This window comes from Oxyura jamaicensis, chromosome 27, assembly GCF_011077185.1.
Source record: "Oxyura jamaicensis isolate SHBP4307 breed ruddy duck chromosome 27, BPBGC_Ojam_1.0, whole genome shotgun sequence".
Taxonomy (NCBI): domain Eukaryota; kingdom Metazoa; phylum Chordata; class Aves; order Anseriformes; family Anatidae; genus Oxyura; species Oxyura jamaicensis.
This window is the reverse complement of record NC_048919.1, coordinates 4,946,712-4,971,316: the sequence shown is the minus strand read 5'-3', so window position 1 is coordinate 4,971,316 and position 24,605 is coordinate 4,946,712. Positions and strand designations below refer to the sequence as shown.

Here is a 24,605-nt window from a genome sequence, read left to right as displayed (position 1 = left end):
TGAAACATTCTGGGAGGAATTTCTTCAAACATAAGTCATGTTCTCGATAAGCTCCGCTTCGTGAGTCTGAATCTGATGTCAACATCTGCAGTGATTAAGAGAGAGTGAGTAAGGAGGAATGCGTGGAATGGAAACTCAGCTGAGTGTGAAACCAGGCACAATAATTTTCTCTTCCTCTGAGCGCTCCGCTCGCCTCCCAGGGCCTTACGAAGCAGCCAGCTATGCGTAACAATCGCCCCACATCAGCCAGCTCTGCACTGGGACCAGCAGCTGCTCTGTAAGGTGTGAGGGCTGAGCGGGGCTGGAGAGGTGTCTGCGGACAGACGGACGGCCACGGCAGACGCGGGACAGCCGGAGCGGTGCGGGTACGGTCCTCCAGTCCTCCACGGCTCCGGCTGCAGTCGGGATCGGTCCTGCTCTGACCAGGGCAATACCGGCACGGGGCGAATTTTGCTTCTCGTCCCAGCGGGGTGTTGTTGGCTCCCCACGACTGCAGTTAAAAACCGGCGGTGGAGGAAGACGCACCAGGTTCTCCAGTGTCACTGTCGCCGCTCCAGCTGTGCGGCCCGGGGCTCCCCACCTGGCTGCCGTTAGCGCAGCGGTGTTTAATTGCGGGAGGTGACCAGGTGGTGATACAGCACGGCTGCGGGGCTGGCTGCGGGGGTCCTCTTCCAGTTCAGACAAATCTGGTTCGGGAAGTACCATTCCGGTGGGTCTGAGCTTTGATCCTTCGGGAAGGAAAGTCCTTGTCTGGTGGAAATGTTGGCGCATGTATGAACGCTGCAGAAACCCGAACCTAACGCCAAACACTTGCTGAGCTATTGTGTATGTAAGAAAAAGAGCAGTGATTAATAATAACTAATAAAGCCATCAATAATTCATGTTTGGCAGCTACATACAACTCACATTCCTGGAGGATCTGCTGCAAGAGCGAGCTAGCACCAGGCAGAGCTGACATTTCATCTTTGTCGGCTGCTGCCAGTGAATCAGAGAATGAACTTTTCCCGTATCGCTGTGCTCACACGATGGCACTCCTTGCGATGGGCTGAAATTTATCGCTGCTGTACTCGGTCCCGGCAGCAGAGACGCGCTGGCAGGGAACCTCCACCCGTCCTGCGGCTCTTTGTGTCACCGCACAGCAGAGCATCACACGCGAGAAACACAATGGGCCGAGGAGATGCGGTGGCTGAAGGCTCTGCTCTATTATTCTGAATTTCATCTGCTGGGGTTATTTATTGGTAGCGAGTGCTGCTTGCAAGGGGAGGGATGGTAACGAGCTGGGCTGGAGCATTCCGCCTCAGCTGCTTCTTGGCTACATTTCCCTGCCACTCCATGCACTGCAAGTCTGTTTTCCCTCGTGTTCTGAGATCATTAGTGATCAGTTTGGGGGCATTCAGTCCACTGAGAGGGTTTCAGACAAAGAATCTTGCATTTTGCTCACTTCACAAATTGTTAAGTAGCTACAGCACAACTGTGGTACTGCAGCATGCTCTCCCATAACCTTAAACAGCTAGAAAAAAGGGGTGTTAGGAGCAACTGCTAGCAGGCACGCCTGCTCCCACGGAAAGGTTTCACCTCTGCCATCTACCGGCACACCACAAAGATCCTCAGCAGATTTACTTCCCGTCCCCGCTCCTGAATGTAGACAAATCCTGTCTGTAATTGCATATTCAAAAAATGTCGCCGGAATTTTTAACATGCAAACTTCCCAGCAAATCATCACAGGGTTGTTGTCAGCTCATTACTGACGAAACCAAGTGAGGGCAGCTGAGATAAATTGGTATCACTTCAGCTGCTTCCAGCAGTTGAAGACGGGCTTTCAAAAGCTCATCCTAGGTATCTGCAGCTAACATCCAGTCCTAAAGGAACACTAAAACATCTGGAAAGTCATTCAGGTGGAGAAGAAGCGTACTTGGTAACACACAGAAAATAACCATGTTGTAAACAATGCACAGTAAAGTGTTTTTTATTACATATTACGTATTTTTGTTTTGAAGGCAATATAGCAGAAAATCAAAGGTTTTTGTAAGTAGCAAACATTTATATACCTTGCTGAAATGGTGACTTTAGCCTATGTGGTTTTATTTAACTTGTCTTCAACTTAGCTAAGTCCTATGAGAGGCAAATACACTTTAACAGTTCAGTTCCTACAGTGGGCTGGGGGAGGGATTTGAAGTTTCTTCTGCTTTATTGGTTAGAAGGCACCTGGAGTTTGAAGGAAAAGAAAAATCAAACTACTTAATCAAAACAGTTAAATTGTTTTCACGAATCAACTCTTTCTGCCAAAACTGAACAATCTATGGAGCACTTCTGTCACAGAATGGAAGAGTTAGTGAGAGAGAGACCCAGGCTAACTGAAAAAAATGTAGCCGTGCTTCTCTAATTATGGCTTTTTCTTTTTTTTTTTTTTTTTTTTCTCCTTGGATTCCCAAGAGAAAACAAAATTAAAAGATCAAAATGCTTTTGGTTCTGACCTAAGATAACATTCTTTATTATGTGTATGTGCATCAAATATGAAAACCATGTTACTTTTATTGCGTATGCAAACATACACAGTGGGAAAAGAATGCAGTTTATGTTCCCAAACCAAAGGCCCCCAGCCCGCTTCCTCAGCGCGTCTGAACACAGCCTCAGAGGAGCCTGATGTGCAAAACTCTCCTTTGAACAGTTAGAGGTCCCCCAATACGTTCCATGAGCTCACTCAGCTGTTATGACATGTATGCCACTAGCTTCTCCTGCTGTCACTCCAGCTCTTACTGGGGTAGAAATTAGAGAAATAACCAAGCACTGCTATGCAAATGTGAAAAAGTAAAATAAAAATAAATAAAGGGAAAAGACATCCAGCAGGAGTAGAGCGAGAGTCTGTACAATTCAGAGCATCAGATAGCGTTGGTGTTGCTTCTCATGGTCAGGTACAGGATTTCCTTATGGAAGTTAGCTTGTGCATTTATGAGGTGAAACAAATTCAAAAAGCTGATGTCCTCTTCATCGCGATCCCCTACGAGCACAAACAAAAACAGTCAAGAATGGTCAGTGAAACTAAATGGCTTATTTGAAGCTAAATCTTACTCATTCAGTGTTTTAAACAGAGGCTGAATCAGCAACTTCTGCTTAGATTTACGAGGCATCAGCTACTGCACCTGATGGTGGGACAGCTGTGGAATAACACGGGAGACTCTCTCCAAAATTCCTTCATCAGTTTGTCCAAAGATGGACAAGAACAATTGCGCATTAAGACAAAATTCTGTCCTAACTGAGCTGTACAGATTGCCAGCGTAATCAGTCTTGAGTTCTTATCAGGGCTGACAAGCTGTGGACAGGGAGCAACTGCAGCTCGTTGAGCTGAACAGGCTGGCTGGCAGCTGCTCAAAGCCTGTGTTTAGAGCAGCCCGAAAAGGCTCTGGCCCAGTGCTCTGGTGGGATGTGTTTTTAAAGGACTGTTGGTTTCACCATCTGTGGCCGTAGGATTCTCTTAGTCTGAGTCTCTGCAGCTCATCCCCGCCCCAGGTGTATCTACCTGTGCTAGCATTTGTGGGCGAGTGTTCGCGCTGGCTGCTTGCACGTTCATTTCTACAAACAGTGCCTGCCTTGAAACTGCACCAGGGGATGCTTTAACACCCCTTGAAAAGATGCACGCTGTGCTTAAGGTGACAAGCCCAGATAAAACAAACACCTTTCCTGGTTACAGTAATTGATCGATCGCTGTATGTTGTCAAAAACGTCAAGCACTGCAGTGTCATTCTGCCTGGAGGGGTAGGGGTGGAGGGCAGGTTGTTATGCCACATCAGCAGTGTTGCTTGATGTCTTGGTCAGTGCTAGCTCCTGATTAACGTCCTGCAGGCTTACCGGACAGTACTGCCTGTAGCATGTCCATGATCATATGAGCAAAGGCGTTCTCCACGCTCTGCAGAAAGTTGTTTCTCTCCCCTGGAGTGCTGAAAACTTTGCAGACCTTCTGCATCATTTTTACTGCCCAGTCCATGCAGTACAGATCCTTCTCACAGACCTGACGTACACGGGAAATATTAGAACACACTCTTTGTGATGAGTACGACAATTTAAAAGGCAAGATTAAATCTCAGAATTAACTATTGATTCTAATGAATGACTGAATTTGCTGCAGGCATGTCCTGGAAAATTAAGGCTTGTTACGGGGACATGCAGGTTGTTTTTATTGTTGGCACACTAACGGAGGAACTTCTCAGCCTTTTGCTCGTGGTGCTTCTCCTCAGGAGCAGGCTTGCTACCTTGCAGAGATGTGTGGGACAGGGCCCAGAGGGCGAAAGAGAACGAAGACTCTTGCCGGACTTGCCATGGTTTGTAGGAGTAGATAGGGACACAGTTTTCAAGTCTAAGAAAGGAAATCGGGGTGTAGAGAGACAAAAGGCCCTGCTCAGTAGTACTCACCAAAGCCAGGAAGACCACAAGTCTGGCTAACTCAAAAGCTCTTCCATTCACAGCTTTGCTGGCCATGAAAGTGAAGCAGATGTTGTTTCCACTCAGAATAAGAAGCCGAGCATTGTTCTCCATGAGCCACTCCCGGGGAACAACTTTGCAATAAAATAGAGAGAATTTTAGTGATTTTTTTTAAAAAAATATTATTTTTAAAAAAGGAAGGAGTGCCATTAAAAACCATTCTGGAAGACGTGAATTTATAAATTGTTGGCTTTGGCAGCTAACCAGAATTGGTGAGGGGATACTCTGACATACAGAGTGATGAAGTTACACAAGCAATTCTTACTAGCACTACAGTTAGAGCTCTTCACAATAGCTTCTATGATATGATCTCACCCAAAACAAACTTTGAGTGTAAATGTTAACATTGTTCTGTAGAATTTTGGTTAGAACAAATATTGTTTGGCTTACCCAGCCTGGTCAATGTTTCCTTAATAATGGTTACACAAGAGTTGTACTTTAAGGTTCTTCATAGATTCTTAAAATACTTCACAATGGGGAAAGCCTGAATTTATAACCAGTGCTAGGTTTCTTTCTTTCCCAGCTACTGCCTGACTTCCAAGTGTAATGACTTTTCCAGTCACACCTCAGCTACTGTAAGGAATATTGCAGTTTCCCAAGGCACCCGTGTGTCTGAAACACAGTTATTGCCAGATTTGGAGGACATGAGCATATAATCCTATGGATTAATGATAAAGGCAAAAACACACCTGACAGCTCATCCACAAGACTGATAACATCGTCTGCTGTCCATTCTCTAGCTTCTGTATCATACAGCAGTTTAATTGCATCTGCTAGACCTTTCAGACTGGTCTCATCTGTTGGTCCTTCTATCATTTTCTGCCAAACCACATGTCCTGAGCAATATTAATCACAACTGCTATTAAGTGACAAAGTAATATTTTTAAGCAAGGAAGGTGCTAAACAGGGTTTTAAAGCAGAGTCATGGGAGGGGAATTCAGGTAACATAACTCAGCCTTTGTGACAGATTTTTTTCCATCTGTCATTTAATAGGGACACCAGTAGTTGCAGCATGAATCACAGAGTGATTTAAAGAAACCCTGGTTTAACAGTTAAGCGAGAAAGGGGCTTTTCTTCAGAGAAGCAGACGCTTCTTTGAGGTGCATTCAAGCTAACTGTACCCTAAGTGTGGGAGAATAAAGAAAGAGAAGTGCCATTTCTTCACTTGAATTGTAACTTTATTTATTTATTTATTGGTATATGAGTGTATGTATGTGTGTGTGCACACAGAGAGGATATGTATTTAATGCATACGTATATATATGTGCACACATATTGGTCAGGTCTGGTTAAGCAGCAGGATTTTTTTTCTAGGCAACACAATTACAGGTTATTTGCATAAAGGCTGGTGTTCAGAAATGCTGCATCCTACAGGAAAATCTCATTCTCAAGGAACAAACTTTGAAAATTAATCCCTGAAACTACTCACCATCAAGAGAGGACACTGGCCCAAAGATGATATACAACAGGCGAGCTTGATTAACCATCGGCCATGGCTTTAAAATACGAGTCAACCAAAATGCAGAATCACTTCGATGAATCCAGTGGTTCAACAAGACACTACGACAGAATAACCTTATCCGCAGCTCCAGCTTTCGGGCACTTCCTGGGGAAAAAGAATGTAGATATAGCTCCATTAAGGCTTGCACAATACAGATAAACATTTTTTAGGAAGAGAGAGAAGGGATTTCTTAAGGCTGCCCAAGAATATCCGAGGGGTTCATAAAATTCTCAGCTGTTACTTCCTGAGTTTGGCACTTTTGAATACATTGCAGTAATTCAGGCCATGGATTCTGTCAATGCATCCTCTGGTACCTTTCTGCAGCATCTCCTGTATGCATTCAAGGGCTCTCAGCTGTGTTTTTTCAGTTACTCTGATCTTTTCTCTTCGATGGCATCAGTAAGCAGCAATAGGAGGAAGTGTGTGAATGGCCATGTATAAAGTGCAGAAATGCCTGGTTCTGTGCTAGCTAACTTAAGAATTTACTGAGAGGCATGTGCCACATCAGTGTAGTATTTCAGAAATATTAAACCTAACTTTTTACCGCATTTCTATCTTTTTTGCTTTCGCATTGATTCACTGGCAGTGTTGTACAGTAGGAGACATTTGAGTCCATGTTGCTGTTCTCGCTCTATATAACTTATGCACTGGTTTGATAATAAGATTTAAAACAAAACGCAAGATCTCAAGAAAACTTTCTTCACTACAGGATATGTGTCAAAGACAAAAGCACTTAGCTTTGCTTTTGGTGGGAAAAAAATGTATTTATCTATATGAGAGCAAAGCATTTACTTTAAAATGGCCACTTTCTGCATAATGCTGGAGCTAACAACATATGTATGAATCAGCTGAACTAAAACGTTCTCAAATCTAGATGCATCTTGTTTGCAGTAATCAAGGTCCATTTTCTGCCTTCTCCATGACAGTGCAGTTTGATTTTGTAGGACCTTTGTCTGCTTTGATGATTACCTGGTTTGCTGCTGACAACTGTCTGTACTTTACGGGGTAAATTGCTCAGCTCACAGAGGAAGTTAAAAACCCGGTGACACTCCAGTTCATCCCAGCCTGCTGTTAGGATCTGAAGATTACAAAAGAAATGGGGAAAAATAGATGGATTGAGCCATAGATTTAGATCACGATGCAATTTCTCATATTAGATAAATTAAATCTGTCCTACAATTTATCAGGAGAATACAAAGGGAGGATGGCATACCTAGAGTGTGGCTGCCAGCACAGCATCTCCCCGATGAGTGTAGGGAAACCGTTATCTGCTACAGGGGTGCTGTATGTTGTACCAGAGGTCGTACTTAAGAATCAAAAGCCTCTAACAGTGTTCCACATTCAGGCCCGAGATCTTATTTTTTAACCTTATGTGGAAAAGTACACAACGGTATTTGCTACAAAGACAAATGTCCTGACACAAGTAATTGTCTTATCCTTTTCTTTTAAACTAAGCAATCTCTCCTCTTGGTTTGTGAATTCAAAGCTGTGTAATAAAATGCCCCTCTTCTCCAACGTCTTCTAAGATAATAAATCACTAATCAAAATCCAGACTGCTTGGTAGTGAAATCCAGACCAAGGAATTCTCCAGAGTCAAATCAGCAACTTTAACAACCACAAAGGAAATTCAGAGAACTGAGTGAATAAATCCTCCTTTCCCCCTCCCCAAACCTTAAAACAGTCTTATACTTCTAAATATATTGCAAAGCCACAGATTAATTTATGAAACTACTTTAATTTTCTTTTATATTTGTGATACTTGCCTTCTCTCCAGAGAGATACCATACCTGTAAAAATACCCCGTAGCACTGTAATCCTAAACAGTGCAAAGGACTCGGACAGCCATTAAGTTTAAAGCAGGAAACCTGTAAGCACAGAACATTAGTAACATACTGTAACTGACCATAAGGAAATTCCTGAGACTGTAGCTACTCAGTTCTCCTTGTGTACATCAATACTGATTATGGGCATTCAGAAGGAGTCCCTTCTCTTTTTGTACAAGGCAGCACGTTCAGTACATCCGTGATAGTTTAGCTTTAACTTCAAAACCAGGGTCGACTGGGTGGCCAAAAGGTATCTAAGAGGAGCAATGCTATTTGCAGGAGATTTACATTTCTATGGAGAGCTGTGCTCTTCCACCACAACAGTTCTAGTTATCCACAAACTGCAGAGAAGTTAACATCTGATCTTGGAATATGAGGCAGAAAATATTTTTGGGAAGAAGTGATGTAATTTATTAGCCCAGCTGAGACATTTGGGGACAGCAGGTTTTGGGCTAAGACTGATGTAACGAATCACTTCCAACTCTCCTCCCCAACCCAGATTTTCATCCTCCATCAGCTCCCTGATGTAACGCACCACGTCGTACCACAAATAACTTGTTTAGCCCAACTGAGACAAGGAGAAAGAGGGACAGATCTGTTATGGGGTGGCAGAAGGGGATGTAGGAACTGCTTAGATCAGCATTGCTTCTCAGAAAAAAAAAAATCCCAGAAGAACAGCCTCACGTTCAATATGCTGGTTTAGGCTTTTTTATTATTATTATTGAGACTGATTTCAAATCAATAAATTCATTATTCTGTGGTAATAAACTCCAGCAAAGGGATAGTAAAAGACGATTCCACTAAAAATTACCTTCTAGAAATGCAAGTGACAGTTCAAAGCACTAGTGAACGGAATGTGAACTTACTTCTGAGAGTATCTTGTGTATATACTTTAGCCTATCTTTTGTAGGTAATAGAAGTGTGCATCTTTTAAGCAACAATCCTGTGAACAAAATGAACACACACACAACTATGAGTACACATACACAGCACGTACGCTTCTGAATTACCTTAAGCATTCACATCACGCGCATGTGATGCGTTTCTCACCAGTGAGAAAAAGATGCTGAGGCAAAAAGAGCGGCACGTAACAGTAAGCTGTGCTTTGTAGAAGAGATGTATGCTTCGTAGCAGGGGTACCTTTGACAAAAGGAATGCTGTCAGGAAGTATGTGAGCTTCCTACAGCTTGTTTGATATGTTGTCTTAGAGTCCCTATTAGTCACAACTAATCCCTATTAAAATAACTGTATTGCTTTTAGAATTACAGCTGTTAAAAATATTGGAAATCAATGTTGCTTGTTGCACCTCCATTAACAGTCCCCCAGGGAACTCCGCTTTTCCTTTACATCATGGAAAGCTGAGCTTCCAAAATTTTTTCAAGATAACCACATGCTCTAAAGAGCAAATATTCTAAACTCTGTTAATGTAAAACATAGCTAAGAGGTAAAATTATTTTCCTATACAGGGCTGAAATGGTATGTGTTTCGGACGTCAAAGTCTGGAGTTCATTATAGTGTGGATCAGCTGTTTGTTAAGAAGCATTTTTTTTCTGAACTACTACAAAATGGGTTAACAGCTTGCTCTTCAAAAACTTCTACCAGGATAATATATAGAGAGAGCTTGTTAATTAATCAAACAAATCCACAGAAAAGCTGCTACTTTTCTTCCTGAACTGTCAGTCTCTCCAGAAATACATAACTTCTCCAATGTCAAAAAGTACTTTATACATTTACCGTGGTTCTAAATTGACTCTTTCCTTAGCAGCGTGCTAACATTCTTCCATGACAGACATAATTTATTTATCAGCCTAGGACGTGGTCCAAAGCTCAGTAAAGTCAATTTTCTTTTGACTGGGTTAGACTTTGGAGAGAACTGCCTGAAGAATAGTTGAAACTGTTAAGACAATGCAGTTGCAAGTAGGAATACAGCCATCAGTTTGGGGAAAAAAACAAATATGCTGAGTTAAAAGGGTTGAGCAAAATGTACTGTCCCTGGTTTTGTACAGCAAAATCCCCTCTGTGCTGAAGGTCAGTGCCACAATCAGTTATAATTCAAGTCCATTTTAAACAATTACTGAAATTTTGACCCCATTACAAATAATGGAAGATTTTACCATGCACTAAAGTGCAGCCAGACTCCTCTATGTTTAAGTGAGATTTATGTATTACATAGACTCTGTGCAGGCACTCTGAACAGGAATGGATTTTTCCCACTGAGTCCAGTCTTTCCTGCTGTAAAGTAAATATTGATTTTGTAACTGATCTCTTAAGAAAAACATTTTCTTGAGCCTTCCACTGATGAGACAGATATTGCCAATGATCTATATATTCTAAATATGTCATGGTTTTTATTGTTAGGCCTACTATAGTGATGGGTTCACACCTGTATTTAAATAACAAGTTGTCATTTCATGTGTGGTTACTACAATGCCCAAATCAATTTAGATTTTTTTAAAAACAAAGTATCAGGGTTAATTTTAAAAACAAAACAAATGCTAAAATTATTTCAAGATACCCCCAAACCTACATGGATTGCTTATAATAAGATGTCTTTATAGTCTAAATGACTGCAACAGTATTCCTCTACTTTGTGTATGCCTTTATTTAATGTCTTAAGTTCAAACCATACTTCTACCTATAATTCTGCATCTAACCATGGCACCATTTTATTTCCCTGACAAATAAAAACTCAGTGTCTTTTAATCAGCTGGATAACAGTTATTTGATATGGATCAAATTTGGATTTAATTTGTTTCTGATTGATTAATGCTTATTGTGGGTGGGTGGAAAAAAATAATCAGCCTTCTAGATGCATAAGAAAGAATGTTCCTTTTCTGAGTGATGGGCTGAATGAGTTAGAATCAGTCTTTTAAAAATTAGTAAAAAAACAGTTAGAAAGCAAACACTTTCTAATATGAAGATGTACAGTGTTCTTCATTACCACCAACCCTATGTTACCGTGATCTGGGTTTCTATGATGTTGTGCCAAAAGAGGTCTGAAAGAGAGAACAATTGAATCTCTCTGTCCAGAAGGAGCTATACCATGACAGCCAAAGCACAGGCATTTCCACATAAGCAAGGAGCGAGAGGAGAATGTGTTCTTCATGCCCATTTCAGCCTTTGAACTCTGATACACAGCTGCCAAGGGGAATGCTGACCAGTGACAACTGTGATAACATTTTCATGATGAGCATGCTTCTTTTCTAAGAAGCGGAATGTGATCTGCAATACATCTCCAGTAGACTATCAGGCTTTCTGATGGAAATGGTTGTTGGTCATTTTAGAGCTAGACTGCGTTTAAGTACTGCAGCTACATTTCCCAGACTGAGGAATGCAAGCTAGTCCAAAGTGATACATGAAGGCAGTCTGAACAGCCAAATTCCTTAGCTAGTGTGGGGCCTGGGAGTCTTGGTTTCTGCTGCAGTTTCCAGTTGTGGTGTCCAAATAAACTAAATTTGGAAAAACCTACTACTGAGAACTGATCCAGTTCCTCTGCTCAACCCCCTGCTTTCCATTTACTATGAAAAAAAATAAACATGGAAGAAGCAAAACATGCATTATTTTCTCCAAAACTAAAAGGTTTTGGAATCATTTCAAGCAATACCACTCCCCTCCGATTTAATGGTATTTGAGTAGGCCATTTGACATGGGGAGGAACTTCAATCTTAGAGGGAGTTGTACAAGTATTTTGGGCCATATCCTCAGCATTTTACCAATCAATGCATATAACAGAAGAAACCTTTTAACCAAGTTTGGTTCTCCTGTAATTGTTACCATTTGCATTAAAGGATCACCTAGAGATTTGTAGTGCTCTAATATATAGGATCCTTCTCTCTTGCCAAGTAGCTCAATGTTATGAAAGTCTTGCAATAACAGCCTTCGGTTTCCTGATGGGGTTGAGATGTAAGTAATAAGGCGGTTGCTGATGGTTTTTGACACCATGCACAGCATGCTGATATCCTTCACTGAAAAAGCAAAATTCAGTATGCATGTAAATTCTTACTGCAAGAAAAATGCTGATCAGTAGTCAATAACTTCATCTTACTTCAAAAATAGGTCAAGAAGTAATAATAATAATAAAGTATTACTGTTTATCTCCTTTGCCAGCAGACAGTGAGAATTATAAATGGATAGATCTAAGGAATACTTTTCATGTAATAGGCAAAAAGAACTTCAGATAGTCTGCAATTATTTTTTTTATCATGTGGTTCTTCATACATAAAAAATCAGAGAATAAGTCACATAAAATGACTCTACTGTCTAAGTCGTAAAACATTTTAAATAATAATGTATTTTTCTAAATGGAAAACTTTTGTGGTAATTTTCAGATATTGGAAGTAATACCCTTCTTACTAGATTCTCACCTGAAAGATAACTCAATAGCATTTGAAAGATTTCTAGTGGACTTACTATATTCTCACCTGAGAGATAATTCAATAGCATTTGAAATATCTCTAATGGCAATGTTTTAAAATATCCAAGTGTTGACAGAGTCTGGGGATCTGTATCCATGGTGTCGCAGTGCTGTCTGGAGTGACGGTTACTGCGTCTGTATTTCTGGTTAGGAATCAAGGTGAAGCTGGTCCTTGCAGTGGATGTCATTGTTCTGTTAGTCTCATTAATTCATTCTGGAGAGAAAATAGAGAGAGAGAGAAACTTTCTCCTGCAGCATCTAACATGGCTTAATTTCATATAACAACTACATGTGTGATAAACAAATGATATAACATCACCATCTCAGAAAATTCAGTGACACAAGTTTTCCCAAAATGAAGGTCTGAAAAGTAGAGTTTTAAAAGAACAATAAATATGTTTTTATGATTTACCTTCTGGTTTCTGAGTCTCTAGAGTAGGTGCACTCATGTTGTCAAACAACGAGACTCACTACATCTTAAAAAAAAAAAAAATAATGGAGATTTTTCACACTATTTTTGATTCCAGCATCTGAGGCTTCAGGGAAAATGCCAAAGGGAATGAGTGCTGCAGTATAATTACAAGAGCTGGCAGCACTGGTAGTAACACAACTGGAATCTGTCCAAGCTGCACTGCAACATCTCTGTTACTATCAGCGGGAAATACACTCGGAGAATAGACCTCATTGTTTCAAAGATTAAAAATTTACAAAAATTACAGAAAACAAGTTCCAAACATCCTTCATATTTATTGCTAAAGCATGCAAGCCAGGCCTCTCTAATATGCCACTGAGCAGAATTGCCACATCCACAATGGAAGCACTGTTTATACCGACAACTGGAAGAATATGGGGCATTTCCTTACCCGTGTTACAAACTGGCTTGTCTGACTGGTGCTTGTGCACTGTATAGAGCACATTCCTTACTCTGAAATGTTAGGAAGTTCTGCTTTGGTGGAAGCATTTTTAGTTTAGGTATGTTATTATTCTAGCTAGTTAAGGAAGCTTATACTTTAAACTTTCCCAATGCTCATGAGCAAATGTGACTGCTCCTAGAATGAGTGTTTCATTTGGCTTTTACGCTACTTAAGCAAGAGACAGAAAATTGATGTAACCTTCAAGCTTTAAGAACTTTCCAGAAATCACCCATAGATAAACACACAGTTATATTAAAAAAAAAAAAAAATGTTTATCTTTTAAAAGCAAAGAAAGTGTGGTCTGAAAGTCAGTGGAAGTTTTATACACACAACTGTGGATTCAAAACAACTTAAATTCCAGGTCTTGTGTAAAATATGTAAAGTAACTCCAGTCCTTTTTAGAAACAGGGTGCCACTAAATTTTGTTCAAGATACGCTAAATGTTACCTATTTCTGATTCTCAATTTAGAAATAAAGTTGTAATCCTATGTTACTTTCTTTTCTTCCTCTGCTTCCCTTACTGCCTTTAAGAGGACTATACTTCAAGAATTTATGGCATCTTTAAGTGTTTTCTGAAAAGCTTGTCTTGGGTCTGATGGGGGGGAGGAAGGGGGGGAGGGAATACTTCAACACAAGGGAAGTTTTCAGAAGTAATCAGCCAATTCCAGCCTGTTTCTATTCAACTCGGCTGAAGTTGGATTGACTACCATTATTGTAACTTAGAGCAGGGCTAGATAAAATTAATGTAAATAAAAATGAGTACAAGCAGGAAGTTTCATAGGCCAAAGCTTAGAGACTTTACTGAAAGCTCCCATTTGCTTCCTCTCTGACTTAATGTGTTTTTTGTTTCTTAGGGAGTTCAGCCAGAACAGTGCAATGGACTGTGCACCTCCATCTGCTGCTGGAATACCACTTGTTTAGAGAACTGCTTAATCGAGACTGGAAATTGAAAGGTAAATGTTAAATATTTAACTAGCAGAACCCATAACACTAGCCAGGAAGAGTCATCTTATTTGTTGCTATAAACTGATGTGTTTACAAGCCAGAAAGCACCAACTTTCAATCTTCTATACAATGTTTCTTATCCTTAAGCAGTCGCTAAACTCCTGCTAATTGATGCACTTTTCTCCTGATCTGTATTTTTCTGAGTATGTGTTAGCATTTGGCAAACATTTATTACAAAAGGTTGTTTACTTTGGAGATTGGTTTGGAGCATTTCTGTTTCCTTTCCTCATCACAAATTGCATAAACGAATCTCTTCAAATATTAACAGGAATTTTCCCTTTTTCCTTGTCAATACACACAAAAACGTACAAGTTCCAGTGAGGAATGACAAACCTCAGGGCACCCAGCACAGCCACGGAGTACATAAATACTTGTTACCCTGTGGCCTACACTGGCAATTTACAGGAAGAGTATTTATATTTGTAAATACTTGTTACCCCAAGGCCTACACCGACAATTTACAGGAAGCGTATTTATATTTGTGCTGAAGGTTCTAACGTTGGGTTGGTAGTTCAGACTAGACCCATAAACATCAAAATCTGTGAATAACTGTGATGAGAAAGCATAGTTCAGGGAACCCCGATCCCGCTGCTGATGGTGACAGGGATTTCTGTGTTGTGAGGGATTGCTGGTTCGGCCTCATCCCTTTGGGAATTCCTCAGAGGGGAAATGCCAATGTCTGATTCTTTTGGCACAGCCCAGGCTGCACGTGCTGCTCAGGCAGCAGTGGTGGATGGAACGGGTTATATTTGGCCTTTTACCCGTGCTTTTGTGTCAAATTGTGTGAGGGATCCTTAGGCCAAATGACAAGCCCCCTGCACCCCGCTAGGCCTCATTCCCCTCTGCACTCTGCGTCCGCTCTCACGTGCAGCCCTCCAAGATGCGGGTTAGCTACCTGAAAACAGGGACCCGCACCTCCGCGCCCACGTCCAGTTAATAGAGAAGGCCACGCAGTCCGTACCTACCCACAGACAGGATTTATGAGCTCTGTTTTACCTCACGGAAATTCCTTCCCCACACGCACCCCTGGGCCAGGCCGCCCGCCAGGCTGCCTGAGGGGAGCGGGCAGAGGAACGGAGGCAGCGGCGGGTGAGCAGGCCCTGCCGCCTGCGATGAACACCGTACGTGTCCTGGAGGGAAAAGAAAACACTGAAATTAATTTTATGTATTTATTACTTATTAAGTCGAACATCACCACCTCCTTTACTTGAGTTTAAAGGAGGAGCTGGGCAGGGTTATGCACACAGCAAGATGCACACGTGCGCAGGGGCACACCTATGGCTGTGTGTTTTGGTCAGGAGCCGAACTGTTTGTAAACCCAGCGCAAAGACGATCAGTTTCGGGGCGGCAGTTATCAGCGGGGCGATGGCTGCTGCGGTAAAAGCAGCAACAGATGTTTTGGAGGGAACAAATCACTTCATTTCAGCTGTATTTCAAAAGTATTAATAATAATTCCTCCCTTCCTGTCTGTGTGGGAATTATTAGCACAAATTATTGCACCATTTGGCTTGCGATAATTATTTTACCGCCTTTTTCCCTGCTGCCCCTTTCAGCAGGAAGCATCGGGCTCGGGGCTCGCCTTTCCTGCCTTCTTGTCCCCGCCCCCTTTTGAATATTCAATCAGGCTGCCGTGTGGCCACGCCCCCTCATGAATAATCAACTGCTGTGGGACGTGAGGCCCGTGGTCATGGCATGGGCGAATGTTAGGGCACCCACACGGCTCTAGGTGTTGTGTGCATGTTGCTGTTGTAGAATCACAGAATCATGAAGGTTGGAAAAGGCCCCCAACATCATCTGGTCCAACCGCCCCCCTACCACCAATGTCACCGCCAAACCTTGTCCCCAAGCACCGTGTCCAACCTTTCCTTGAACACCCCAGGGCTGGTGACTCCTCTACCTCCCTGGGCAACCCATCCCAATGCCTGACTGCTCTTTCTGAGAGGAAATGTCTCCTCATTTCCAACCTCAACCTCCCCTGGCACAACCTGAGGCCATTCCCTCTACCCCTATCACTAGTTACCTGTGAGAAGAGGCCGACCACCAGCTCCCTGTCACTTGTGTTACTGCGTAGCCCTGATGCCGTGCAAAGTTGTTCCCATCAGAGGCCAGGACCACCAAGCCCCATCCTCCGTCTCCAGGGGAAAAACCCGACCCCAAGCAAAGGAGGCAGGCTCTGGGACGACTTTGTTACACAGGACATGAATCCTGCAGGCAAATTAACAATGCTGCAGAGGAGAGATGTCACAGCACCGAGACACAGTGCCATAACGTGTGTCTCGGAGTGTCTCGGAGCAAAGCTGTAGCGCTGTAAAACAGAAATATGGCACAATACCAGCTGCAAACACCGCTAGTGGAAGCTGTGCTGCAACAGGCGGTTACAAATTGCCGTGCGGCCACTGAAAGCTGTTACCCTGCACCGTAAGAGCAGGGCACAGCATCGTCCTGGGTGCTGGATGATCAGGGAAAAATACAGCGAGCTGCCATTGTCAGTTGGAGCAGTGAACAGCTCATGTTCACTACAAAACTGATTTTAGAACTATTATTTCTTTTCACTGATGCTTCTGCAATAGCTCTCTAAATAACCCGTTCTTTGGGGGTAGTCACAGAACCCCTGGGGAGAGGTTTTCTTGCTGCTCCTAAGGCACTTCCCATACGATGGCAGCAGAGGGCTGCAGCTGCCTTACAGGACTTCTCCCCAGCAGGCTTTTCTTCACAGTTCATTTTTTTCCTCTGTAAGTTTATTGAAGGAAAAAATTGCCTTAGCAAAACTGAAATAGCAACCAAATAAGAGTCACACCCAAACATAATAATATGGCATCCTCTGGTAACTGCTAAGCAGCAGTTAACGACAATGAGAGCGGGAATGCCACGGTGATGTAACCGTGACTGCAATATTCGCCTTGAAAAGGTGAATTAGACAAGTGTGCAAAAATAATGCAATTCCATAGCGGTTGCGTTCTGCATCCGTAAGCTCCTCCAGCATTTCTGCCACACACAGTATGGTAGCATTCTCCTCTTCCTCCTGAATGCGTTCCTGTTTTGCCTTGCTGTGTTCCCAGAGAGAGAGACGCATTTTAGGGATGCCTGAGTGAAGACTTTCACACTTTTCTACTTGTTCATATGCTAGAAACACTGGTACCTAGTGACCAGGTAATGGAAATGGAAAATGGAGCATATATGGAGTATGCTTCCCCTGGAACAACTTTCTGACTGTGCATTAAGGGTTTCTGAGGTGGGGGTACATCAAGATTCCTATGGTAAATGTGTACTGGTGGATCTAACCTACATAAATATGTCCGGCCACTTAATGATTGGCATAATTAATGATAGTAACAGTGACACCAACTTCGGCAATTAAATTGTGTTGTGTGGTAAAAGTATTATCTCATGTTTGTTTCAAATTGGATGAGTGACTCACGGTTGTGTTTTTTATTTGAGGTTCTGTAATCCCAGCCAATGTTTGTAAACTGTTCTGAGATGACAGGATGAAAGCTAATAAGGAAAAAAGTACAATTGAGTTTTATATACTATGGTAATGGTTCTGCTCGAGTGCTAACTGCTTATTCTATGCATGAGTGGCCTTGTCTTGTGTACCCAATTTATCTTTGCCCTGCCTACGCTGTATGTGTGAGCAGAGTTATGTAAGTCTGGTAAAAATACCGGTTGTCTTGAGTGCTCTGCTAGTGCCAATGATAGCAACGGTGGCAGCATATTTAAATGACAAGAGCGGGACTTCGATGGAGTCAGCTTTTTAAATATGTAGGGTTTAGACGGCAAACAGCTGCTAGTGAGATTTTCCGAGGAGCGAAGGCATGTCAGGCATCTAAAACTCATAGGAAGCTATGAGGAAGATGGGAATGCTCCGCAGCCGTGTTCCAGCACGGCATTAAATTCCGCAGCGATGCTCGTGTAGCAGGACCTAAACCTTTGCTGCTATTAAAACAGCACAGTTTTCACTCGTTACACATGCATGATTTTCAAGAAAAAACATGGCAGAACCCTGTGATAAGATCATTAGCTATATTTAAATGGCTAACTAGGTGCAAATAGGAAATAAGACCAGTTAGTTCGGGTTACCTTAACAGAAAAGAGAGGAGGAGTTTTGTGCTTCAGGGTGGGGAAGGGGAGGCCCCTGGGGCCCTGTCCAGCCCCAGTGATGCCAGGGTTTGAGTATGGGAAGGACTGTCTCACTCCCCCAACACGCTCAAACAAGCCTTCTTACATTTTAGACTCTGAGGGCAGGAAGCACGTTACAGTAATGACAAGCCATTATGTTCAGCCTCCCAAAACTGGCTTTATGTATTACTTATTTAAGATGTTCTTTTTGCCTTTTAGTTTAGAATATACATTTTTCATGTCTTCCGATTTTCCCTACCTCCACAAGGGCTAGATTCTGACTAAATAACTAGAAAGTTATATTGAGCAATGGACAGAAAGATGGCATTTTTGGGTGGTTTCTTGAATTGAGCTGGGGCTTTAAAATAAAATGCCAAATGTGGTGGGACTCAAAAGAGAGTAGTGGAAAAATTGCACCACTAGGACCAGCACTAATAAGAACAGAATCCACTGCACTGTAAACATTACAAAATGGAAATAATAATAATAATAATAATCCGCAGAAGACAAAGCGCTTCCAAGTTTCACGTCACTTCATATGCAGTCTTAGGCAGTAAAATTTCTTCAGTATTTACTCTGTTTAAATCTAATTTTTCCTCACTTGCCAAATGTGTATTCTCTCCTGAGGTTCCAGTGAAATTCTGAAATGTTATTAAGGAGCTCCAATGCAGTCTTTCATTTATACTCGAAGAGAGCAGTTTAAGGCTTGTTACGAAATGAGAAAAGCGTACAATTTAGTGGGGGGGTTGTTGACTCATCCAGCACGAGCTCTACTATGCCTTGTGCAAGGACATGGAGCGAATTAAGGCTCTGTTTTGTATCATCCCTTTTAATGAATTCTCCGGATAAAATCACCATGTCCTCTTTGGTTTGCAGTTCTATTTAAGGGCTGCTGAAAGGCTGATGAATGGCACAGGTCTAAGAGGGACAGGAATGTATACGTCCGGGGGCCTGGCCCAGACCTCTGGAGCTGTTTGATCTGCTCGGAGGTGATCAGAATTTTGATAATGCAAAGTCCAATTTTCATGTTATTTTGCTTGCAGAACACAGCAATATGGATGAGGTGCAGCTGAAGGAATTAAAAGGGGAAAAAAAAATAAGAAAAGAAGATAATTGAAAGTCCAACAAAAAATAGGCAAACGGTAAGAAATTACAAAATAATTACTTAACACATCCCATGTACTAAATGATTAAGAATAACACCTGGCTTGGCTGCCCTGATCCTTGCTGCAGTTCTGTGGTGCTGTATCGTCCGTGTGCTCACTTCAACATCAACACAAAGTGGCATCCTACTGAACTCAGGGCTGCAGAAAATCATGGCAGGGTCTTCACTACCACACAGAACTTCCCAGTCTCTGGATCCCAAGTGTCTTGGTCTGGGGCATGTGAGGAAGGGGAACAGAGACAGAGTTAATGCCAGGACTTGCCATTTTCTCCTCGCCTCTCCAAACTGGAGCAGGGAGCTGAGGGACTGCCTCAAGGCTGCTTGAAAGTTATGTGGCAGCTCTGAGGCAGAGTCCAGAGCTGAAGGAGGAGATGTAAAACTGAGACAACGGAGGACACACGGGTGGTATGGGTCTGTGCCCCACGTATCCAGACATTTAGGGTCCCCCTCAAGTCAGAGTAGTTCCTCGGCAGTTCCTAAACCCTAGCTGAAGATCTGGTCTCTGTGTTTTCCAGTCTGCTCCTTCCCTCCTTCCCTAGAAATATTCCTTATATTATTCCTGTCTTTAGCGTTCCTCCATCTTCCAGATTTGCAGGGAAATAGATACCAGCACCAAAAAAAAAAAAAAAAGTGGATTACTAAGAATTCATTAGCATCTCAAATCAAGTTCCTCGGGTTTTCTGAAGAGCTGAGCAAACCTGTCAGAGTGTAGCTGGTGCCATTCCTTTCTGTTTCTTTTTAAGATGCAATGTTCAGCCCTAAACAGATGGGAACCTGTCAGCACAACATGGAGATAATTATCCGTTTGAGCCACGGGAAGCTTCATAACAGATAGGAAGTTATTGCAGCCAACACCGCTCTGCTTTATGATCTTATCAGTTTGCTCAGGCTGAGCATATTGCTAGGCCCTATTATTCCTTCGAAGAAACACCAAGAAAAAACTTGTTTCCATAGGGAAAAGTTCACTGATGATTTATGAATCAGCAATTGATCTTCCCTGGGTATTTGGGTTTGCCTTATATCAAAGCACCGAGATCTGAGCGTGATAAATAACTGAGCTTTCCAATCACGTCTCTGTGGTAGCAGCTGCTTGTGTAGCTCTGTCAGAAACTGGGGATGGGATCAGCCAGGAGCAGTCTTTGCTTTTGTCCTTACAAAGTGCTGGCCTGGGGTATGGATGGCGTCTCAGACAACTCGCTCCACTTCATCGTAGCACGGTGCTGGGAGGCTGGTTCGCTCTCGTCCTTTCCCTGGCGATGCAAAACTGAGACCCTACTTACTGACTCTGCACGAGTAGAGATTTTTTTGCTAACCCAGAATCAGACGGTGAATCCCAAAGTTTCCTCCTTATACTTCACTCTGGAAAATTACATTTTGCACACCTAGGCCTGGCCTGCACTGAAGATTTGCTGTTGCTGCCACGTTAAATTATCGTCTCCTCTCTCTGTGCGCAATTAGCGCCGCTGTGCTCCACGTCTGAGTCCATGCATTCCGCTGAGCAGAAGGGCGACACCTTGCCGACGTTGTCGAGGCAGAAATCTGGTATCTTTCTGGGTGAAACGTGTAACGGAAGTATAATAATCACTGTTGGAGTATTTTTTTTGTGGCAGAGGGGGAAATGTGCATGTAGGTTTACAAGGTCAGCCTCTTTTGTGATTTACTTTGTTTACTTTATTATTTACTTTATTAAACACCAAATCCTACGAATGCAAACATGTTAATCTTCATGGTTAACATTTTGTTTCTATTTTGTAGAGGTTTACAAAAAGCTGAATTCCTGAAAGATCTTTGGGTTAGGAACACCTAATAAGGGGAAGAGAAATCATTTCGGTCTCACATCTGTTTGATACAAGCTTCCCGATTCACCACGGACTCAAGTTCACAAAAAATCAGGTGCAAAGGCTCTTCAGAGTTGCAGAGCAGCCTCACAGAAGCCGAGGAGGCTCTCCTGGCTGTTGAGGAATGAAAATCTGGCCTGCAGCAGAGGCACTGAAATAAGAAAGCGCAATAGCAAGGGGTAGCATAAATGCTGAACGCATTGACCCGGTGATTCCTCCAAGCTTTCCTTGCTCCGTATTGCCTTGTGGTGAGCAGTCCCTGGTGCTGGTGCCAGGCAGCTCTGAGCACCGGGGGCTCCTGCAGACCCACGCACAGCCCCGAGCTGCTCCACTGCTGCCCCCAGGAACCTGCAGGCATCGCGGGCTTTGCCAGCAGCAGGAGCTGCGGAACATCTCCATTTCTTTGCGGACACTCAGGCGCACTGAGTTACCCCCACCGCTGCGTCAGGGAGCAGCAGGGGAAGAGGTGAAGGAGGTAAGAGAGTCTCCCTGTGGGTTTGCTTATTGTTCCACGGGTCTGTGTGCCGGTGGTGTTACAAACCCTTGTACAGAGAAGTGGAGAGGCTGAACCAACCCTCAGCAGCGGGTGCCAGGCCGCCAGCAGGTACTAGCGTGCAGCTTGCCATGGAGCACAGAGCCCACCGTTATTCTTAAGAGAATAGCAAACCTGCTCTTTTCAGTATTTAAAGAAATAAAACAAATTTAAAAGCCTTTCTTTTTTCTTTACCAAAGCAACCCTGGAATGTCATTAGTGATGCGTTTTGTGCAGAGGAAAAGGGCTCAGTGTGCCTTCTGGCAGCACGTGCTGAAGACGGTCAGGTTTTTTATAAAGGTAACAAAACCACCTGTCGAGTTTTGTGACTTTTACTTCAAATTGGGGGGGCGTCAACAAAATGTAGGTCAGTTTTTCTGAGGAAAAGGACAGTCTGCTGTCTGCTCTGACCTACTTGTTAAACAATCAGGATCTGAGGTGTAAAAAGGAAAAGACAAAAAAAAAACAAGGCCCATCTTTTGTATGTTTTAAGTCTATAAATTGGGCTCCTGGGTTCTTCTTCACTCCTTTGTGATGAGAAAAGCTGAAGGTTATTGCCAGGATCCTCTGCTGGTAGCTGGATGGGAACGTGCAGGTGTTTTCTGCCTCCTCGGAGGCAGCCCGTCAGCTGAGGGTGAGCCTCTGCTAAGCAAAACAGCGGCGTGCCACGGCGAGGGGGGAGAAGGCATTCCCCTTCGCTGAAGCCACAACAAAACCCGTCTCTTGCAGCCAGTAGAGGGAAATGTCTTATGTGCAGCTTAATAAAATCGCCTCCCAAAGGTAATGAAAAGCCCAGCACGATCACCAGACTCGCAGCTCCCCAGAAACCTGTTCCAGGGCTGGGGCACGTCCTGCTGCCCCCAGCCCAGCCCTGGGCATGTGCCCTTTGGTGTCCCAGCCAGGCTGAGTGCCCCAGCGCCCGCTTCTCGGCCTGAAAGCTGACTTGGGAAGATCTCTGAATTCTTCTGAGAGGTAAGGGACACCCCAACCAGCTTCTGAGATGGACACGGGTATGATGCTCGCTGTCACCTAAACAAGTATTTTATTTTTATTTTTTCCCTTAAAACGCCTTTCCCCCGAGCAGCTGTAAGTATTTTACAAATATTAGCAGACTTACAATTTGTGTGTGAGAAAGGAAATTACTCCCACCCCTCCTTTCTAGATGAGGAAACCCAAGGCATAAAGACATTTAACATACAAGGACTTCGGGAGCCCTAATTCCCTGTTCCCAGTGGTAACTAAAGCTTAATTCCGCAGCACTTGTAAAATGCAGATTCAGAGCAGTGCATCTCTTTGAGGTTTTCTTCCACCACCCACAGGCCCTTTTGTAGCAATCTGCTCCCTGCTTGCTTTCAGAGCTATTAATTACGGTTCAGCGTGCTGGTGGACCTGAGGTTGCAGTTGCATTTCCAGGATACAGCCCCTTGTTTATTTGCATAAAGCCTATTTTTTCCCTGTTGCAGGGATGATGCTTATTATGAAAACTATTTGTCAACGAGAGCTGATTTTTTTTTTACATTTTTGCTTATTTAGATACTATGAAGTACTTGCTTTACATATATATATATCATATACATTCTAATTATATATCTCCTACTTGTCTGCTCAGAAAAATAAGTAGAACGGGGACAGCAGAATTCTGTTATCATGTTTAAATTGACTTGGAGCTGTATTGTGGTAGCAGCGTTTCTCACAAACCTGGGAAAGACTCTGGGAGAGGAGGGGATGAACAGGATGAGAGGGGATGATCAGGATGCGAGGGGCCTCAGACAACAACCTTGACAGGAATGTGCACGTATGGAATAACCTGGGACTCAGGCAGAGGTCCAAACACTTAGCTGCTGTCAGAAAGTCAAATGGAAAAACCAAATTTCATTGTTCAAACTGAAAGGCCTGCTAAAATTCTAAATTAACTGAGTGGATAAAATTAGAAGAAGATTATGGTCTTGATTCAAGCCTCAATTACGTTAGTTTTGTATCCAGCTCTGTCCTGGGAACACCTCCTGATAAGGTGTGTTATTACTGAGCCAGCAAGGGATGGCTTCAAAAAAGATCTTTGCACTCTTACTGTGGCCATTAAAACCAAGCAAGGTGAAAATAATCCCCACTGTGCCTAGAAGCTTGCATAACATGACCAGTAATCCTTTGCATGTTTTATTTTGAAAACAAAGCAGTCCAAAAAGGAAGATTTTTTTTTTAAATATTAAGACTGTATTCCATGCAGATTATCCATAGTAAATACATGGCATTAAAAGACAGTTAAAGTGCCTGTAGTCCCCCCAGACAGTCCAACTGTGCTGTAAATTCAAGTATGTGGAAAGTAGGCCTTTAATTAGTAGGAGAATATTTTTTGATCTGGGTCCTGCTCCCATTGATGCCAAAAACGGGGGGGCTGGCCCCAGCTCTAGTGGGAGCAGAAGCAAGACCTTGGTTTTCCCGAAGCCCCCGCTGTGTTTTCACAGCTGCTGAGCGGCCGAGGACCCCCCCCACGACCTCACTTTCTGCCCCATGACAGCAGTCGCCTTGCACAGGCTGCGAGGGCACCGTGCTTGGGAAGACGAGCCGGGGGGGCAGCAGCTGGTTGTGTTCGGCACCCCTTGGAAGCTGCCGAGCGAGGGACCGAGCACGGCTGACAGCCCCAGCCCACGGCGGAGCTATAAAACAGACAGGTCCGTGTACACACGTATGTCACACAGTCTGCTTCGAAGCTCCAGTGCTGGGAGCTTTGGAATCCAGAGGAACGTCTTCGGACACAGCTGGAGAAGCCCCGTGAGTAAAAGGAAGACCAAAACCTTTCTATGTCGTAGTTGTCACCATCGTG

General features: G+C 43.2%; 1 protein-coding gene and 1 long non-coding RNA gene across 2 annotated transcripts; one reads left to right on the top strand and one right to left on the bottom strand.

Annotated features, from left to right (window-relative positions):
• The first annotated feature begins 1,049 nt into the window (after positions 1–1,049).
• LOC118178849 lies at positions 1,050–19,386 on the top strand. The gene is made up of 3 exons (XR_004756305.1): positions 1,050–1,959; positions 13,983–14,081; positions 19,293–19,386. It is a non-coding gene; the product is annotated as an uncharacterized LOC118178849 (long non-coding RNA).
• On the bottom strand, positions 1,966–12,676 carry FBXO47 (F-box protein 47). The gene is made up of 11 exons (XM_035347667.1): positions 12,627–12,676; positions 12,222–12,428; positions 11,595–11,765; positions 8,667–8,743; positions 7,765–7,842; positions 6,947–7,055; positions 5,906–6,082; positions 5,166–5,312; positions 4,408–4,550; positions 3,847–4,006; positions 1,966–2,998 (listed from the first exon to the last, which is right to left on the bottom strand). Exons 2-11 carry the CDS (start codon positions 12,400–12,402, stop codon positions 2,880–2,882), a joined length of 1,362 nt encoding a protein of 453 aa, XP_035203558.1. The 5' UTR covers positions 12,403–12,428; positions 12,627–12,676; the 3' UTR covers positions 1,966–2,879.
• Positions 19,387–24,605: the final 5,219 nt, after the last annotated feature.